We start from the raw sequence: 19,390 nt of genomic DNA on the forward strand, positions 1-19,390 counted from the left end.
AACAAAATTCATTCTGCACATGGGTAGGAAAAATTAGAGGGAACTCTGATCTGGATGAGTCCATGGAGGAAAGGACCATCATGGTGGTTAGCAAAGATGGTCAGACATGCAATCCCTGCCAGAAGCCAGGAGTGGAAGACAAGGGTGGATCACTGCATAGTAGCCCTCTTCTGTACATCCCCACCTCCCAAAGTTCTGGTATGGCCCACTACTGGGGAGAGGATACTGGGCAAGATGGACCATGGTCCGACCTAGTTTGGCAACTTTATGCTCTTATGTCAATACAAGGCAAGAAATATATAGCAAAGGCTGAAACTTAGGCTTCATATAACACCACAGATAGCTGTGCCTGGGGAATGCAACTGACATGGTTCACTTCTGGGAACTCAGAATGGAGAAGTTTACATACTAGGCACCTACTCATGCCTAGGGACAATCATTAGTCAGTGATGATAATTTAGTCTTAAGTCTGAATTTTCTAACTTTTGTCGGTTTAAGACAAACCTCTTCTGTTATTTTAACATAATTTTAGTGTGTAAAGTTTGACATATTACACTCCTTAAATATCCCTGTAGTAATTCTTCAGACATCCATTAGCAAACAAAGCTGCCTTTCTTTATATCCACACAGCTCTTTTCATAAAACTGCATTAAGATGGAAGCTATGGATTAGCATTCCTAAAACATATGACACCATATTACACCTAATATTATGGATGTACAGCTTCCTGTGAGAGGACCTCTCATGGTTATTCTTTACCCTTTTTGTTTTATTACCTGAATTTACTTTATTCTCGTTAAAAGTCTTATGTAGCTGATATTTATAACTTGTTCCTTGTCCCACTTATGTATTCATTTTACAAAGTGACAAATGAAGGTTTTATATAACAAGGCAACCAGGGAAAGAAATTACATTTTATATTTATATGCCAAATTCTGAATTCTATATTCAATTGACTTCAATGGAGGTTTTGACCAACTTAATTTTTCCTTTATTGGAAAAATAGAATCTTATCTACATGAAAAAGACATTAAACATTAAGAATCTATACTCTCTTATAGGTACCTTTTAATATAACATATCATATCAGTCCAAGTTATGGTGTTATCAGGTCAATTCAGATATGCCTACTGAAACATGCTACAAAGAAAGTCACTATACCTGCACTATAATCAGTTTTTAAATATTATTTATTTTCACACCCAAAGAAGTTTAATACACATTCAGCCAGATCGTCCCGGGCCCTTGCAGAGGGTAGTCTCCCAGTTCATCACCAGCAAGAGCTCAGGGTTTTTTTTGCAGTAGCTGTAATCAGGGCAGCACAGGGATTGCTTCCTCAGCACTCCTCTGGGGACACAATCCACCCTGCAAGGGGGAGAAGGGATGTGTGACTCTGCCCAGATGATGTTGCACCACCCAAACATGAAGAACCAACCACTAGAGGCACAACTCCTCCTGGAGTTTCTCCTGGGGCACGCCTCCTTCAATGAGGCTAGAATGTAATTAATGCAATTTTATCCAATATACTTGATTCTTAAGGAATCCAAGTAATAGTTTGAAGCCAGTATTATCTACATCTAACACATCAACAGTGATATGGGGTCAAGTATCGGGGGTAGCCGTGTTAGTCTTTAGTCACAAAAACAACAAGGAGTCCGGTGGCACCTTAAAGACTAACAGATTTATTTGGGCATAAGCTTTCGTGGGTAAAAAAGCCTCACTTCTTCAGATGCATGGAGACATCTGAAGAAGTGTGGTTTTTTACCCACGAAAGTTTATGCCCAAATAAATCTGTTAGTCTTTAAGGTGCCACCAGACTCCTTGTTGTTTTAGTGATATGGGGGTAAGCACAAAAGCATGACATTGCTGTCTGACTGTCTACATCAGCATTTTTCTTCATAATTCCCACATTGCACTACTACCAGTAGAGCTGCACTGATTGGGCACTAGTGTAAAGAGGCCTATGGTAATATCAGTATACCATTTAACACTGGCTGCCAGTCTGCATTAGTGCTACCACTAGTGATAGTACACAAGAGGGAAATTTGAAGAAAAATGCTGATGATGACAAAGCACTGAAAGGCAAACAAAATAAAGACACAAAGCTGGAAAAGCCAAAAAATGAAAAGCTGATTTTTGGGTAAGCAGTCTCTGATTTAAAACAGGAATAGGAAAGTTAATGCCATGTTGCTAGACAACAGTATACTGATAGGCAGCTCATCTCCTTTCTTAATAAGGTAGAAGAGAGTTCTGATTTATTTCTCTAATTGGACAAATTCTGTGTGCAATGCATGTGTTTTCATTTGAGAAAAAAATATGTATCTGAATGCTGTTTAGGTTTTCAAACCAGAACACATTTATTACACAAAGAATTTGGTTGGACAAGGGGAGGGGGATATCAAAAGAGCTCTGGGCCTTTAGGAAAGGAAAGGAACTGCGCACTAGAATTCCATCAACACAATGCCAATTCTCTTCACTTTTTCTTAACCATAAGACATCTCTAGTTGACTTTTCATTTTGTTTTTTCCGTCTTCCAGAGGTTCATGTCTTGGACCTTTTGACCATACAGGAGTATTAGCGCCCTCCTCCCCGCCACCCTGCATATGGATGTCACTGTTCTGGGCTGCTGACCATTTGGATTTTTAGTACAGGATCCAAAATCATACAGAGGAAAATGATAAAAGACAAAAATACCCTATCACCTGTTGGTGAACACTTTTCACAATGCGATTACTCTCTGACCTACCAGTCCACATCTTCAAAGGAAACCTGCACAGCACTTTCAAAAGATGAGCTTGGGAGCTTAAATTCATTACTCTGCTAGATACTAAAAATCATGGACTAAACAGAGACACTGGATTTATGGTTATCACAAAAATTTGTAACCCATTAACCTCCTCTATTTGTCCCATGACTGCAGAGGTGTTAGTGGGCCACTCTACCGTGAATGGTCCCTTACAATGTGTGCTAACTACTTATGCTAAACAATCTGTTCCACCTTGCATTTTGCTGTGATCAGGGAGTACCTTTCCAAACACGAAGAAGAGCTCTATGTGGCTCAGAAACTTGTCTCTCTCACCAACAGAAGTTGGGCCAATAAAAGATATTATCTCACCCACCTTGTCCCTCTATTTACAGAAAATGCATATTAAAGTAGCTAAAGTTATAAGAGTGCAAAAAGTATAACCCTCCTCAATGATTTCCTATTTTGGGGTGAAATTTGTAAAATAAAATAACTCCTTGTTACAATCTTGCATAGTGTGTGTCAAGTTTCAGCTTAATTAGTTTTTATGGTCGTACTATGATCTCCTGAAAACAGGTTCATAATGTAAAATCTGAACTGTATTTAGTTCTATCTGGCACAGGCGTTACTAGCTCCATATAGTTTTCTAACAGATTAAAATTAAACAGGAAGTTGTTTTTTTACTATGGTCTTACACTTTGCAGTTTATTACCAAAATATGTCTTCATTTTGAGCCCAGTTACACAGAGTTCATGAATTGCAAACCACTGCAAGAAATATGTGAGATCATTTGAGCTGAAGTGGCAGTTTTCACACCGATGGAGTTGTTAGGGCATCTAATTTTAGAGCTACAATGAAAGTGTCTGGAATACCCTGAGGGGACACTACTTCAGCACTTTAATGAGGTTATACACAAAGAGTTTATTACGATAAGAGATAGATGTTCATTAGATCAGTAATAGGATTACAGAACATGCTGTACAGGAAGGGCCATTGGGAGCTATAGGCAAGATGATTTTGCAAACATTTGTATAAAGCAAAACATTATTATACTGATTATTAAATATGCACACTTTTAAATATGGCTTTTAAAAAACACATACTACATAACACTATCTTTTGGCTTTAAAAGCAAATTATAGACTTTCAAGCCAAGGAAAAAAACATTTTAGGAAGAACTGTTCTTAGCTCACTTTAATATATTCTAATTGTCAAGAAATCAAAGGCCCCATTCTGAAATTTTGTACTTATGACAACATAGCCTTATTTCCCCTGCAGTTTCTTTATGCAATTCCACCAAGGACAACTGCCCAGTATTCAGCCCTTTGGACTTCAAAGTGCGTGTGTACTGACACAGGAGTTTATACAAATTAATAAAAAAGTGGTACAATTTCAAGTAGGATCATGGAAATTCCCTTTCTCATTGCTGCATTTTGTACAGAGAAGAAAGCTTTATGTCCAGCCACAAATAGCGAACATCTAACAATACGTAGTATCTGAGAACTGTCTGCATTCATAAGACATGGGTGATAGTCTATATATGTTGATACTCTTTCTGCTGACATTTTTGATGCCAGAAAAGCAGATGCTTTCCAATGCTTTGAAACAAGTCACAGCACAATCTTGGGAAATGAGAAAAAAGTTATTGCTGGAGATTTATTTATATATATGCCAACATGCAATTGATCTGCCACCACCAAAAAAGAAATACACACCTATTTGAGAAATTACTAATATTGCCAGTTGTCCTGCAGTACCAAAGCCCTGGAGAAGCCTTTCTCCAAAAAGAAAAGACCAGTTTCCAACAAGATTAACTTAATATGCTATAAGAGGGACAGAAGGGAAATCAAGCATCCCCGCAAAGATAAAGACTGTATTAAGAGTAGTTGGGAGAGAATCTATTCAAGCCAAATGTTAAAGAAAAGCCTGTTCTGTCTACTCCACTGAGTGGGTATCTAGGTACTTATATGACCCTCATCTCTGTAGAATATGAGCACCATCCAACTGAAAAGAAAAACAAAAACATTCCCTGCCCCTTTCTGTAGGGATAGTTGAAAGTTAGAAGAATTTTCTTCTTTTTCTTTGAATGTATGGAACACTTACTGAGGAAATGAATTTAGGATATATTATCCCTTGCAATTGGAGCTCTCCCACTTGGCAGCCATCACAAGCTGCCATTCATATGCCATGCCAGACCAAGAATAAGGATTTATGGGAGCCCATCTAACTAAGGAGAAAGTTAAGTTACTTATTTCAAACTACCAAAGGGGTAGCCGTGTTAGTCTGGATCTGTAAAAGCAGCAAAGAGTCCTGTGGCACCTTATAGACTAACAGACGTATTGGAGCATGAGCTTTCGTGGGTGAATACCCACTTCTTTGGATGCATGTACATGCATCCGAATACGTCTGTTAGTCTATAAGGTGCCACAGGACTCTTTGCTGTTATTTCAAACTGAATTCTAAATTAGAGGCTCATTCTTGGCCTGGCTTGGTACATTTTTATTTTTGTAGGTGTGCTTATGTCATCTTACTTAATTTAGAATATTGGTAATAGTTAACTCATGTAAAAATAACATCACATTAGTATTGCCAAGACCAAGTAGATTTAGCATGATCTACTGTAATGCATAAGTGCCGGTCCTTTAATTAATGCTTCCTCCTAGTTTTGGAAAGTTTCTGAAAAGCACTCCAAATTTTAGAGAGTATTACATTTGCAAAAGCAATCTTACATCAACTTTTCCAAATCATGCAAATATTTGGACTTCATGAGGCATAACTAATATCAGAATAGTCTAAATATTCCATTTGGTAATTTCGCAAAGGCTACAAACTACAGGTGGAATAAACAAATTATAATTATCTTTAAATACAGAAGTATTGGACAACAAAAATGTAGGTGGAATTGGTTTTTAAGCCATACACTTACCAAGAAGAATCTAGAACTAAATGGTCAATCTATTTTGCTTTGATCAATTAAGGACAATACTGGTAATGGGATTAAATACGGAATTCTCTATATTTGCAGTGTTTCTGCATGATGAATTTTGTAATTATCTCTGTTTCAATGTTCTTAAGAACTTCTTGGTTTCATTTACATGCTGTCTGGGTGTCTTATATTTGCTTCAGTGTGTCCTAAATGTTGGACTAAATCACAATTACAAAAGGGAAAAATTGATTCTAAGTTTTTGACATTTTCAAGTTTAACTCATATTGATTTAAGAGTGTGCTAAGCATGTAATAACTTAGTTGAAAAAATTAGTCAGTGGGGTGGGAGACAAACAATCATCTACTTGAAGAATTTAAATACCAGCAAGGAATTGTTCAAGGTGGCCCAAGAAGTTGTAAGTATTGTAAGTGTAACAGGATGAAAATACAGAACAGGATGTCAGGCCCTGCAGGTCTCACATCTGGGTCTGTGGGGGTTCTGGGAGTCATCACACTTCAATCCTCCACCTGGCAGCTCAGATACAGCAATTGGAACCAAGGTCCATGAAGCCCAATTGGGTCACAAGCCCCGCCTCTATGTTCTGATTGGGAGAGCTCTGAGGCTCCTGATTGGGCCAGAGCCACTATTTAAGCCAGAAGAAGAATCAGGAAGTTGTCTGTACAACTGGGCTTCACTGTGCCATGGATCGCTCATCTGGCATTTACCAGTTCCTGCCTTCCGATCCTGACTTGGCTTGACTCTTGGTAACTGACTCTTGATCCCTGCCCTCGGTTTGTCCCTCGATTCTGATCTCCTGGCATTCTAACCTGGCCTGATTCCTGGCAATTGGCTCCTGGCACCTTGGTCTGCACCTGACATTAATTAACTCCTAGGCCAGGCCACCCATGCCCTGGCCCTGAGACAGGGAAATGTAGGTTGACTATCAGGGAAAATGTCTACCTATCAGACTGTAGGTGAGTCTCCTATGGGAGATGGAAGCCTCATCATTTGGGCTATTTAAAAACTAGAGTGGACAAAGCATGAACGTGTACAGGGAACAAACTTGCATTAGCAGGTAGAATGAACCAGATAATCTACTAGATCTTTTCATCTCTTCTAGGTTTTAAAGTTTTGTTCTCTGTCCTTAGAGTTGCTACCTTAGGTACATTTTTTTAAAGAACTTGATAGGAGTTAAGCCTTGCTTTTATTTTAAGTGGGATGGATAAAGTGACCTGCCCCAAATCCAGTATTAACTCCAGGTATGTCAATATTCTCTTACCAATAAGTATAATTCGGATATGTTTCTCTTTACAGTTTCACAGACAAAGATCACTGAGACACTAAGAGGGACAGACAGTTAGGTGGGGGTGCAGGGAAGTTACAGGATGACATGGTTCATCTTAGACAATCTAAATTGCTTTTGTGTACTCTATCTGTCTGGAACCATGCATACTTACTGCCTCAAGAAAAATAAAACACTGTACAGGTGCATTATATAATTGCTAAATGGAGTCCAATGTTGTTCCTTTCAGGTCACACCCCTCACTGAGGACAACGTCCTTGCCAAGTTTGAATCTGAATGTGAGATGATCACAAAAACAACCCCCCCCCGCAACCTTTGAAAGCAGAACACATTTTCCCCATGCTCATAAAACTCAAAATCAATTCTAATTTACAAAAAAGTTTAAAAATTCATCTTTAAACTGTGACAAGGATGAGAAAATTCAACCAAAAAGGAACATTTCTGAAAAGATTAAAAATGACTGAAAACAGGCTTTAGAATGCAGTGGCGCTTTCAACCTTAAATACAGCAGTGCTATCATACCTCTATACAACGGCTCATAGCAACATGTACACTCATCAAAAAACAAGATGCTAAATTCTGCTAAATATTATATATACAGAGGGTATATTTTTGTCAGTGTTTAGTCCTATAAACTTTGTCTGGTTTAGTCATTTGCATTGTATTTTCCAGGTTGCTTTTGAATTAGAGGTTTAGTTAACTATGATTAAATGGATGACTGTCTGTCACAGATGTCATGAGACATGTGGAGTCCAGAATTTTAATAGTTTTTAACATGTCTATTGTTCTTGAAATGTTGGAAGTTTGATGAGTCAGCGAAATGGATAAGCCGGTAGTATTTGGGAGAAGAAAAAGTAAATAACTATTAAAGTTCTTAAGAAAACAACCCATAGGATTAAATGAGAGGCTACAGATAACAGGGTATCAGGATGAACAAATACACTGAAGAACTCAGAGAACTAGTCAAGGGGGGGTCGCAAGAGGGGAGATGTCCAAGGAATAGACCAATCGGCCAATAGGAGAGAAAACAGGAAAAAGCAGTGGTGAAACAAGATGATGTTTGTGGGGTGGTATTTTAAGAGGCTTCCGTCTACCATAAGGGATATGTAAGTGGGAATAAGATAGTCGCTATGTACCCAAGAGATTATGCAATGTTCACCCATTTCCCACATAAAAAAGAATAAATGTAATGGGCCTGGTTCTGCAAAGATTGTTTGGTAATTACAAACCATGATTAACTTTTCAGACATTTTTTCATGATTTCCCCGAGTTGTGACAATTAGGCCAAACTGAGGGATGCTGAGCTGCATCTTCCCCTGCAGCCAAATGCTTTGCACCTATGAGGATCTGACCCTTTGTTACCATGACTTCCTCCATGACTTTCCTCAAAATTTGACAAATGTACAGCTATGATTCACAGCACTATTATCTCATCTAATGTTGTATGTAATAAAAGGCCCACATTCAATCATGTTTTACTTAACTTCTAGTAAGTAAATGTTATCTACAGAGGGGTAGAAACTATAAAAATAATCTATAGAATTAAGGACCAATTCAGTCCCTGGGCTATACCCAAAGGCGCATACTTGAAAAAACATGGCCAGAAGTCTTGGGTCATGCCCCAGAACCAGTGGAGTTCACAGTCTACACCTTCCAACCTCCAGTTAAAGGATATAGTTTACAATGTCACTTGTACCCTCTTATCGCCTACTCACACTGCTCTATTAGGATTAATCATTATCCCTGGAACAAGTAATTTCCATGGGCAGCTGTGGGCTCACTCCTGGGCTGACATGATTGTGTGTTAAATGCTGCTTTGCCAGAGATAATGTATGCCAATATCAGCACAAAGATTGCTTTTAATTTTATAACAAAGGTTCAATACAGATACCTTCACTAATAGGCAATTGATGCAAAGTTCAAAAGAAAAGAAAGTAGGTGAGATAACTTACATAAACCAATGCAATTATGTATTCATGTTAAGAATTTGCACCTCTCACACAGGATACAAGGGAAGATTGATCACTTTAAAAAAATCTTTTTCAAGACTCAAAAGCAAAAGAATAAATACGCCTCGCCATGCTTCTTGATTTATATATTTAAAACGGCAAATACCAAGCCACATGTTAAACCATCTTCAATACATCAGAATAGTCAGAATAGTGGAACAAAGTAAAGCACAGCTGTAATTGAGGCTGCTCTGATGAGATGTGGAGGCGGGTGGTAACATAATCAGTACATGCTAACTATACATCTTATTCTACTCTTTAATTAGAAAGCTATAATAGACTTCCAGGTGGTATAGACTGAGCAAAGCATGGCTACTATTTTTCTGTTCTTTAGGGAGCTAATGAAATTTAAGTCTAAAGGTCAAAAAAAGTAAACATTTGTCTATCTTCAGTTTTGCTTAAAAGGACATTGTGAATCTGTTTAGGTTTCAAAATTTACCATATACATAGATTTTTAAATTGTTTAACAAAATATAAGAGGGTTAGAATATTATGTAATCCAAATTTGAACACACTCTGCTTTTTGTTGTGGGGGCTTGAGTGGGGATTTGAAAAGGCTTTTATCAATTGCTGGTACAAGTAAATCTAGTCTAGGTAATGTCTATAGACAAGTCTAGTACAGAAAATTATAAAGAAAGCATCATACTTCCTCAGAATAAGAGTCCACTGGTAGAATAAAATCAGAAGGTCAGCATTCATGTCTGGATACATATAGGTTTTGTTTAGCTGAGACTGGAACCTTTTACCTACATTCTTTATTACAAATTTTGGTGGTTCAGACACCAAATAGAAATCAGATTTGAAAAACAAAGAAAAAGGAGAAAGGAAGAGACCAGGTACTTAACTGGAAGTCTAAGTTAGGATTTGGCATTTAGGCGTGGGTGGTTACAATGGGGACAATCCTCCAATAGAGCCCCTGCGAACACTATAGACGGAAGTTAGACCCAATGAGTGCTAGCCGAGAGAACGTTATTTATCCTGTCCTGAAGAAACTGCAGACCCTAGGACAGGGCTCATCTTAGTCAAATTCCAGTGGGACATGCGCTGCCTTTTTCACTGGGGAGCCTGGAGACAACCCACCTGGAAAAGGGAGGGCTTGGCACCAGGGTGAGACCCTACTCTCATCTCCAGTCTCTTTTTGCCAGCACCTGGCAAAGGGGCTGGAGCACCATAAAGGGACCCTAAAAGCCCTTTATCTGTCCAAAGGAGGATATCCCTGGGGTAGGTGCTGTTGTAGGATTGTCCTCTGAAGACCTCTTCACAAGCCCTGGCATAGTGGTTGTGCTGAGGGCGGGTCATAGCACACAGCCCCAGAGAGGCTACCATAACTTAGACAGTGCTCTGGAGCTGCTTAGGTTACATCAGGGGCCTCTCCAACTTCTAGAGCAGTCTAGGGTAAGGAGATTACAAAGATGGCTTAAACCCTCCTCAACCCTCCTCCTGCTGTGCTGCAAGTTCTGTCACAGAATCTAACCCAAACCTCTTGCTTCTGATTGGTTCCACAAGATAGGAACTATACATCTGCATATGTGGAGGTTAAGAGCCCAAGTCTTGAGAGTCTCTGTTTTCAGGGTGATCTTAATGATGCCACCATGGCTGTGGCCATGCCTCATGAAAGTAGTTTCAACATACATGTCACTTCATATACCACTCCATATTTCTGGAACATGGTGCATGATGTGTTACCCTTCATGAATCACTCTCAGGCATTACCTGGCCTGGATTCCATGGATTGCAAGTAATGTAACCTTACCATGCCTAACTGGCATGTCCAGCTGCAAAGAAGTAAGTCAACATCAGTTTCACAAAGGGTCCTGTGGCACCTTTAAGACTAACAGAAGTATTGGGAGCATAAGCTTTCGTGGGTAAGAACCTCACTTCTTCAGATGCAAGACCCTCTGTTGCTTTTTACAGATTCAGACTAACATGGCTACCCCTCTGATACTTGATCAGTTTCACAGATTCTAGATGCAGTGGCCAATGTCCTCTCTCTGCTTTGATATATATTATCATTATGACTTGGTTTAGGGGCAGGGGTACTAACAAGGTATATTGCTAACACAGATACTAATACAGTCATACCATGTGTACCTCCTAACTAAGTACATTCCATAACAAAATATCAATGTGACATTTTAATTAAAAATAATTGAAATTCAAGGAAAGTGGTTTCACTGTCACCTGATTTATGAGTGGGTGGTAATATGTGCTCATATTTCAAAATGCTCCACAGTAACAAGGTGTCATGAGGCAGTTTCTTTGAATTTAGGAACTTGAAATTCAAAGTCCCCTTGTATGGACACTAAAACAAGGTATTGCCAAAAACTTGCATTTGGCTACCAGACCAGAGGAGTAATTTCAACTTTAGCAACATTCCAAAAGACTTACAAACAAGCAAGTTCTTACCAGCTGAATAAGCAGGCTAATTAGGTCTGTCAGCGGTTTATTGATAAGGAGAAGGTCTTCAGCAGCCTGGGTGTCCCCTCCTGTGCCAGATTTCTGTGCCTTAATGAGACAAGGAAAAATAAAAAGAAGTCTTGGTGAGTGCTCAGCTTTGAGAAACAAATAAGGTCCATTAGGCGGTACAAATTTGAATGGAAGTTCGAAGGAGGTGTTCTTATACTCCCTTTCCTAGTTAAGTATTCGGAGATCTCTATAAGAAGTTATAGTCTGATTGTGTCTGTAAGAATAAGCACAAAGCAAAAGGGACTCATGCTGTCACATCCACTCTAAACTGATTTAATATGCTGACCTACGTGACATTTCTTCAGCAAGATACATACCTACTGTATGTATAATATATATCTCCATGAACTCATAATAAAATATATGTCTATCTACAATCTATGTTTTTTGTATATATTCTCTCTCTCTACACAAATATATGACTTCTTTATTTTAATGTTCACTGTAAGTCTCCAAAGATCACCCTCTATTTTATAAGAGATGATTTTAAGCACAATTGAAAACAAGAAAATCAAGATGATTCAAAAGTTAACACTTCCACTCCCACCCTCCTGACTTGAATTTCCAAAGTGGAATGATGTAGTGGAATTTGAACTTCAGGTGCTTTACTACTTTTAGAAAATGCCTGATGAATAAGATTCCACAGGGAAATGGTCAATAGTCCTCTGATAGCACTAAACATAGAAGCTTGGTCCTTTAAAATACAGAGGCAGATTTTTCGGTAGAAGCATTGGAGAAAATTAAGAAAATCTGATTTCTGGTACCCAAAATAAGTTCTCCAGACTGCCAACTAGTCATTGGCTACCAATCTTAAAAATTTAAGCTTTAGACTCAGTCAATAATGGTTGACACATGTAAATGAGGGCAGAATTTGGACCTAAGTATATAGATTTCAGTTGCATTTCTCTTTATTTTACCAGACTATGTAACAAATCCTCTCTTCTCCTAGATGCTTATATGGAGTCCTAATAATATACTTACTATTCAAATTGTGCTCAGTCAGGGAACACTTATTCTTTAAGAACACTTTCAAAAATATCTGATCCCTTAGGAAAAATACACCGAAGAAACACTTTGCTCTGGCAATTTACATGAGAAAAGGATTTTGCTCTGATTTACATGAAATCCCCTGCTTTTGTACGACAAAAGGTACAATCAAAAGGTTTTCCACAGGAATCAGTAGGCAGTATTTGTAATGTGCTTTGAGATCCTTGGATGGACGCCATCACAGAAGTGCAAAGTATTATTACTTTTACCAGATGCACTAGATTACAATAACATAGAAACTCAAGAAAGACAAAGCTATCAGAAAATCTTGATGATCTTTCTGCCAAATATTTCAAAAACGAAGCACGCAGGATATGCCTGGTTGATAGTATAACTGATCATGTAAATTTGCATGAACAGAAAGGCAGATTTTTAGCACTCACTTCACACCCATTAAATTCTTTTAAAATACAGCAGGACTTTTTTAATTGTACGAAACACAAAACAATCGGCCTGCCTTCTTCTGGCTTTCTCCCCTCCTTCTCAGAACACTCAGTACAGTAAGATTCTCTATCCTCCTCAAGATAGGGGGGAAAAAAGTATACTAGTCAAGACAGGAGAACAAGATGTGCCAGTGCAATTAGTCTAGATACAGAAGTCACTTTCTGTCAACTAATTGAGGGCATTAATCAGATTATCTTATTACAAGGAAATCATAGGACTAACCGAGTTTGGGTAAAAGAAACAGAGGTTTTAAATATCTTTTAAAAGCACAAAATGCAATCCCTTTGAATAATCCTTTTAAAAATGAAATACAAGAAGGGTAAGTCTTCTAGATGGAGCAGAGGGGATCTCTGACACTGCCCTTTTTGCTATTAAGTTTGTATTTAGTCACAGCAAAAAGGGATCTGGGCTGCAGGAGAAGGTAAATATCTTTGTCAGTGCACCTGCACAAGCAGAGACATTGTATGGTCATCCACCCATTTCAAATATGGGTAACTTTCTGTAAAGTGCACATATCAACACCTCAGTAGTGAGTCGCTATTGACTAACATGACATCATATATTTTAATATCCCAAATGCACTAGGGAGGAAATGTTTTGAAACATCAATGAGAAAATGTCAAATTAAGCTATTTATGGAGTGCACCAAAGCAAAAAAATCAACAAGGATCTGTGTTGTTAGCATATTGTGTGGCACTGACTTCAGCTAGCTAACACCATATGAAGGAGCATACTTATTAAGGAGGTAGCCCTACGATACGTACAAGGACTTGATCCAAAGCTCATTGAAGTGAATGTAGGTCTTCCCATTGACTTCAGTCAGCATTAGATCAGACACTAAATGAGTGATTTAATATTAGTGGTTCTGAATTACTGATTTGCATATTGGGATCTGATCAACCTGGGAACAGGTTGGCAAACAAAGATGTAATTAAAAGATGGGAACAAAAAATCCACTTATAAATGAATTGTTTTGGCTCTGAATACAAATACAAAAAGGAAAACATATTGGTTTCAGAAGTTTTCTGTTAAATGAGAATAAGTGTCTGTTGGCACTTTTTGCCTGTAGAATCCTGATCAGAATCAAATCATCTGCTTAAGGGGATCATATTATTGTTTTCTTTTGAGCTAGGGTATTGTATTGAGAGGCTGATAGCACCCACTGGGAGGTTTGTCTTGTAGCACAAAACCAGAAAGGTAAATAATAAATAATGGTTGATGTGCATTTCAACAGAGAAATATATTTTGGGTGTGGGGTGGTTCATAGAGATGCTCTTGAAGCTTTTTTTAAAACCATGTACAAAATTATACAATGTACTTCAAACTATGCTGAACTGCTGAATAAACAATTGGCTTATTAAAAAGCTTGCAGTTCCAACCTACTATCATCCAACATAGGATCAGTGATGTGTCCTTATTATTTGTTCTATATCATGGGAGAAAAATGCTTTGTTTTCACAAGAGTTTACATAAAATGTCTACTACCATCACAACTGTTTCTCTAGTAATCCAAAGGAGTAAAATATAACCAAAAAAAGACATATCCAACAGAAAACACTCGATTCTACCCCCCTCAATCCCCCGACAATCTGTTCTAATTTTATTGAGAGAGACAAGGTGGGTAAAGTAATATAATTTATTGGACCAACTTCTGTTTCACCAACACAGTTGTTGGGACATCTGATGCACTGGATGAGACATGTGTAGGACCCATGGATCTTGAAAGGTATGTTGTAGAGGGATAGATCATTGTAGCAGTGGAGATATGTCTGCAGGTTTTGCATCTGTTTTGGCAGGCGCTGCTGCTGCTTTAGCATGGGTCCTACAAATGCCTATCATGTGTGTGTACCTCATCCAGTGCATCACATGCCCCAATAACAACTATGTGGGTGAAACCAGACAATCACTACACTCTCGAATGAACTCACATAGACAAATAATAAAAGACAAACACCCCATCACCTGTGGGCGAACACTTTTATCAAAAATGATCACTCATATCTGACCTTTCAGTCCTTGTCCTCAAAGGAAACTTGCACAATGCCTTCAAAAGATGAACCTGAGAAATAAATTTCCTAACTATGTGGGACCCTAAAAACTACAGACTTAACAGAGACACTGGTTTAATGGCCCATTACAACAACTTTTTATACAAATTACTCAAGATTGTTAAATCCAAAGCTGACTGTGAAGAGTTAGAAATGGATCTCACTAAACTGGCTGAGTGGGTAACAAAATGGCAGATGAAATTCAGTGTTGATAAATGCAAAGTAATGCAAATTGGAAAAAATAATCCCAACTATACATACAAAATGAGGTCTAAATTTGCTGTTACCACTCAGGAAAGAGATCTTGGAGTCACTGTGGATAGTTCTCTGAAAACATCCACTCAATGTGTACTAGAGGTTAAAAAAGCTAACAATGTTAGGAACCATTAGGAAATGGATAGATAATAAAACAGAAAATATCCTATGCCATTATATAAATCCATGTTACCCCCATACCTTGAATACTGCATGCAGTTCTGGTTGCCCCATCTCAAATATATATATTTAATATATATATATATATAAATATTAGAACTGGAAAAGGTAAAGAGAAGGGTAACAAAAATGATTATGGGCACAGAAAAGCTTCAATACAAGGAGAGATTAAAAAGACTGGGACTGTTCAACTTGGAAAAGAGACAACTATAAGGGAGGATATGATAGAGGTCTCTAAAATCATGAATGGTGTGGAGAAAGTGAACAGTGAAGTGTTATTTATCTCTTCACGTAACACAGGAATGAGGTGTCACCCAATGAACTGAATAGATCGCAGGTTTAAAACAAACAAAAGGAAGTATTTCTTCACACAATGCACAGTCAACCTGTGGAACTCATTTCCAGGGGATATTGTGAAGGCCAAAAATATAAGTGGTTCAAAAAAGAATTAGATACATTCATGGAGGTTAGCTCCAACAATGACTATTAGTCAAGATGGTCAGGGATGCAACCCCATGCTCTGGGTATCCCTAAGCCTCCAATTGCCAGAAGCTGGGACTGGATGATAGAAAGCGGATCACTCAAATTTATCCTTTTCTGTTCATTCCCTGTGAAGCATCTGGCACTGGCCACTGTCAGAGACAAGGTACTGGGCTAGATGGATCATTGGTCTGACCCAGCATGGCCGTTCTTAATATGTAATATACCTGCAGCTTACTATTCCTCCATTGTCCTACGATTGGAGAGGTGATCTCTTACAACATGTGTGAACCTCTTGTGCTTAACAATCTGCCCATCTTGTATTTAACTTAAACACTAGTTTTCTTCTCCGTACCTGAAGAAGAGCTCTGTGAATCTTGAAATCTTGTCCCTTACACCAGCAGAAGTTAGTCCAATAAAAGATATTACCTCACATACCTTGTGACTCTCATATCCTGGGACCAAAATGTCTACAAAAACACAGCAAACTAATTTTATTCATTTTTTTAGTAGGAAATTCAGTACTGAGGAAATAGGAAAGAGACTAAATTTTTTTACAATGGCCTCACTCTACCAGAAAATAGATTCCATACCTGTAAAGTCAGGCGGATGACGTTCGCTGTATATATCAGCATGCAATGCAAAATGTCAAGCAAGGACAGCAACAGTCCATTAGCTGTCTTGATGTTGCTTTTATCATCCACTTCTAAATACAGAGCTGCAGTTTCTATTAAGAGATTACAAATGTGATGGACCAGTCCTAAGCAGACAGAAAAACAAAATAAACAACACATGGTATCAGAAAAGAACATCAATTTGGAAGGTAGCTGTATATAAAGAATAATACCTCACCAGAAAGTAAGAATTTCATATACTGAATATTCATCAAATGCTCTTCTTTTCTCCCTCCACTTTTATAATTAATAATTTAAAATATAAGATTTTAATTGAGCTCTGTCCGCGTGGAGCAGCTTGCAAGACTGGTGCCTAAACTGTTAAAATCAACCATTATAAATGCTTTGAAAGTCATATAGTAACCACTGAATAAACAATTACTAGTTACTTTAAAGCAATACATAATATGCTGGAATATATAGTTTACAGACAGCTATTGTTTACAGAGCCCTTCCTAGTGGTCAACAGAATTAAGTGACTTGCTTAAGGTCATACAGTGAATTACTAGCAGAGTAGAGAATGGAACCCAAAGTCCCTGGCAAACTGCTAATCCCATTTCCTCCCCACAATGTTGTGATTTGTAAAAGGGAACAATACCAGGCTAAAGGTAAACTATATGAAAGCAAAACTTTTATAATCAAGAGAAATATTTAATATTACTCTGGAAAACTTTGTCAATATTTGTTTGACTAACACTAGTAAGACTCTCCTTGAAAATGCCTTTTATGCTTTGACATTTTCTTTCTGCTCCTTTGGAATTTAATATTGCTAGTCAAAATACCACTTCACCTGGCTTGCATAAACCACAAATCAATGTAGGTGTCAGGAAAAACAAACACTCATACTAATCAATTTAAAATAAACAAATCAATTCAGAATCCTAGCCACCTTCAAATAAAAAGTGACAGAGTTAATTATCTATCAACTTTCCAATTAATTTCTTTTAAATTAAAGTTTCATAAAAAAAGATATTTTATTCCTAGCTGATGAACACAATTATGTTTACTGACAGGGTCATCTTTAAGGTGGTAATGGAATTTCATCCAGGTTGAGACTTGGGTTCATGTGCTAATGCTGCAGTAAATTAGTATGGAGATACTGTACTGTTGGAGGTGTGACTCTTTATATGAGGTGCTAATCTTAGGTCCTTTTCCCAATTTTCTGGTGGCTGTCCAGGATAGAGTTAAACATTTTATAGCATCATTGAAAGAGAATAGAGGACGATCTCTATTGTCCTCTCTTCAGAGAATATTTCTTAATATTTCCTCTCTTAATAGAAGAAATTTATATGCTCATGGCTTTGTGAGCTATTGTTGAATGCATAATAGCTATTGTATTTGGTCACTGCACTGCACAGGGTAGGTGACCATGACAGAAAAGATATCTCTCTCTTTATTTGGTGAAACAGTTTGGGATACGATCTTGAATATGAAAGGAATTATACGAAACCAAATTCTTTTTTATGAGCGCGGAAAAATATCCTAGATTTCTGAATTTGGCTGATGAGTAAAACAGCTTTCATTCAAAAAGAAAAAAACCCTGAATTTATAAAGTAGTATAATCATTTTAGATATATTAAAAATTGAGAGAGAAAGAGAAGAAAACTGATGACTATAATAAAGTTTTTAAAATAGGCCACATTACACCTCCTCAGTCAAGTTTTTGTATACTTTGGAAGTAAGTATATTTTGTTCCACCCATAAAAGCTCAGACAAACAAAAACAGACAACATAATCAACTAACCAATCAACTTCTGAAACAAACTGACTGCAAAAAACTGCAACAAACAATAAATTAATACAATTAAAAACAAACAAACAATAGCCCTACCCCAGAGTTTTACCCCCAAATAGTAAAAAATGACAGGGATTCCACAAAGTCCACTAAGGCCTTTGCTATTGCTATCAATTTTCCATAAAAAGCACTCGGTTACTATGGTGATGCACTGCCTTATTGGATGGAGAAGAGCAGCATTTTTGATGCACTAGTTAGAACTAATGGAAATGAGTAGGCACCCTAAATGGCTGTGCCAGAGGCCAATGAAGTGGCTCTCTGTCCTGCAGCGTGGAAGGGATGTGTAGTGGGCATAATTAGACAGTGGTATTGGGTTCACACAAAACAGAAATCCAGAAGGGTCAATCCATTCACGCAAAGGATGTTGCAAGTCCTAGTCCGGCATTTAGGGAGTTAGCCTGGGATTTAGGAGACCTAGATTTAATTCTGTGCTCTAAAGACCTTTGACAATCTGGCCCTTATTCTCTATCCCCCAATTCCCTATTTGTACCTCCCAGGGGTGATGTGATGACAAATGCATTAAAAGGTGGGGATGTTCTCAGATACTACAGTAACAGAGCCACATAAGTAACCAAGATAGATACCTAGAAATATCAATTTGCAGGCCAACTTCATTGGTGAGAGGTTTTGAAATGTCCATATAATTAATCAGTTAGAAATTAATATAATTGTTATGTTGAGGCTGAAGATTCCTCTCCTCATGTTCCTGTTGTGCTTCAGCACATTTTGTCTGAGAACTTATTCCATAATTCAGGATATACCAAGTGGAGCAGAGAGAGGAAAACTACTTATAAGTGACTGGTTCTTCAAGTAGATTATTGGTATAGATTAACAATCAGAAACCTCTGGGAGACAGTGACTGCTACAGTCATGTATGTGCCCCCTTGCAGATTCAAACCCTCAGTGCCAGGTTTACATATAAAATAGGGCTGTCAAATGATTAAAAAAATTAATTGCGAGAGTAAAAAAATAGTCACGATTAATTGCAGTTTTAATCGCACTAGTAAAAATAATTTAAAT

The 19,390-nt window shown here is 37.8% G+C and overlaps 1 protein-coding gene across 1 annotated transcript in view; it reads right to left on the reverse strand.

Annotated features, from left to right (window-relative positions):
* Nucleotides 1-19,390, reverse strand: part of LOC112119303 (serine/threonine-protein kinase ULK4) — a 421,700-nt gene that overhangs the window by 73,421 nt on the left and 328,889 nt on the right. Inside the window, exons 32-33 of the mRNA XM_029914272.1 lie at nt 16,495-16,661; nt 11,388-11,486 (exon numbers count right to left, since the gene is read on the reverse strand). Coding sequence (XP_029770132.1) covers nt 11,388-11,486; nt 16,495-16,661 — 266 coding nt within the window. The remainder of the gene's footprint in view (nt 1-11,387; nt 11,487-16,494; nt 16,662-19,390) is intronic.

The sequence above is a fragment of the Terrapene carolina genome, unplaced genomic scaffold (assembly GCF_002925995.2).
Source record: "Terrapene carolina triunguis isolate 2854851 unplaced genomic scaffold, T_m_triunguis-2.0 Scaffold34029, whole genome shotgun sequence".
Lineage (NCBI taxonomy): Eukaryota > Metazoa > Chordata > Testudines > Emydidae > Terrapene > Terrapene triunguis.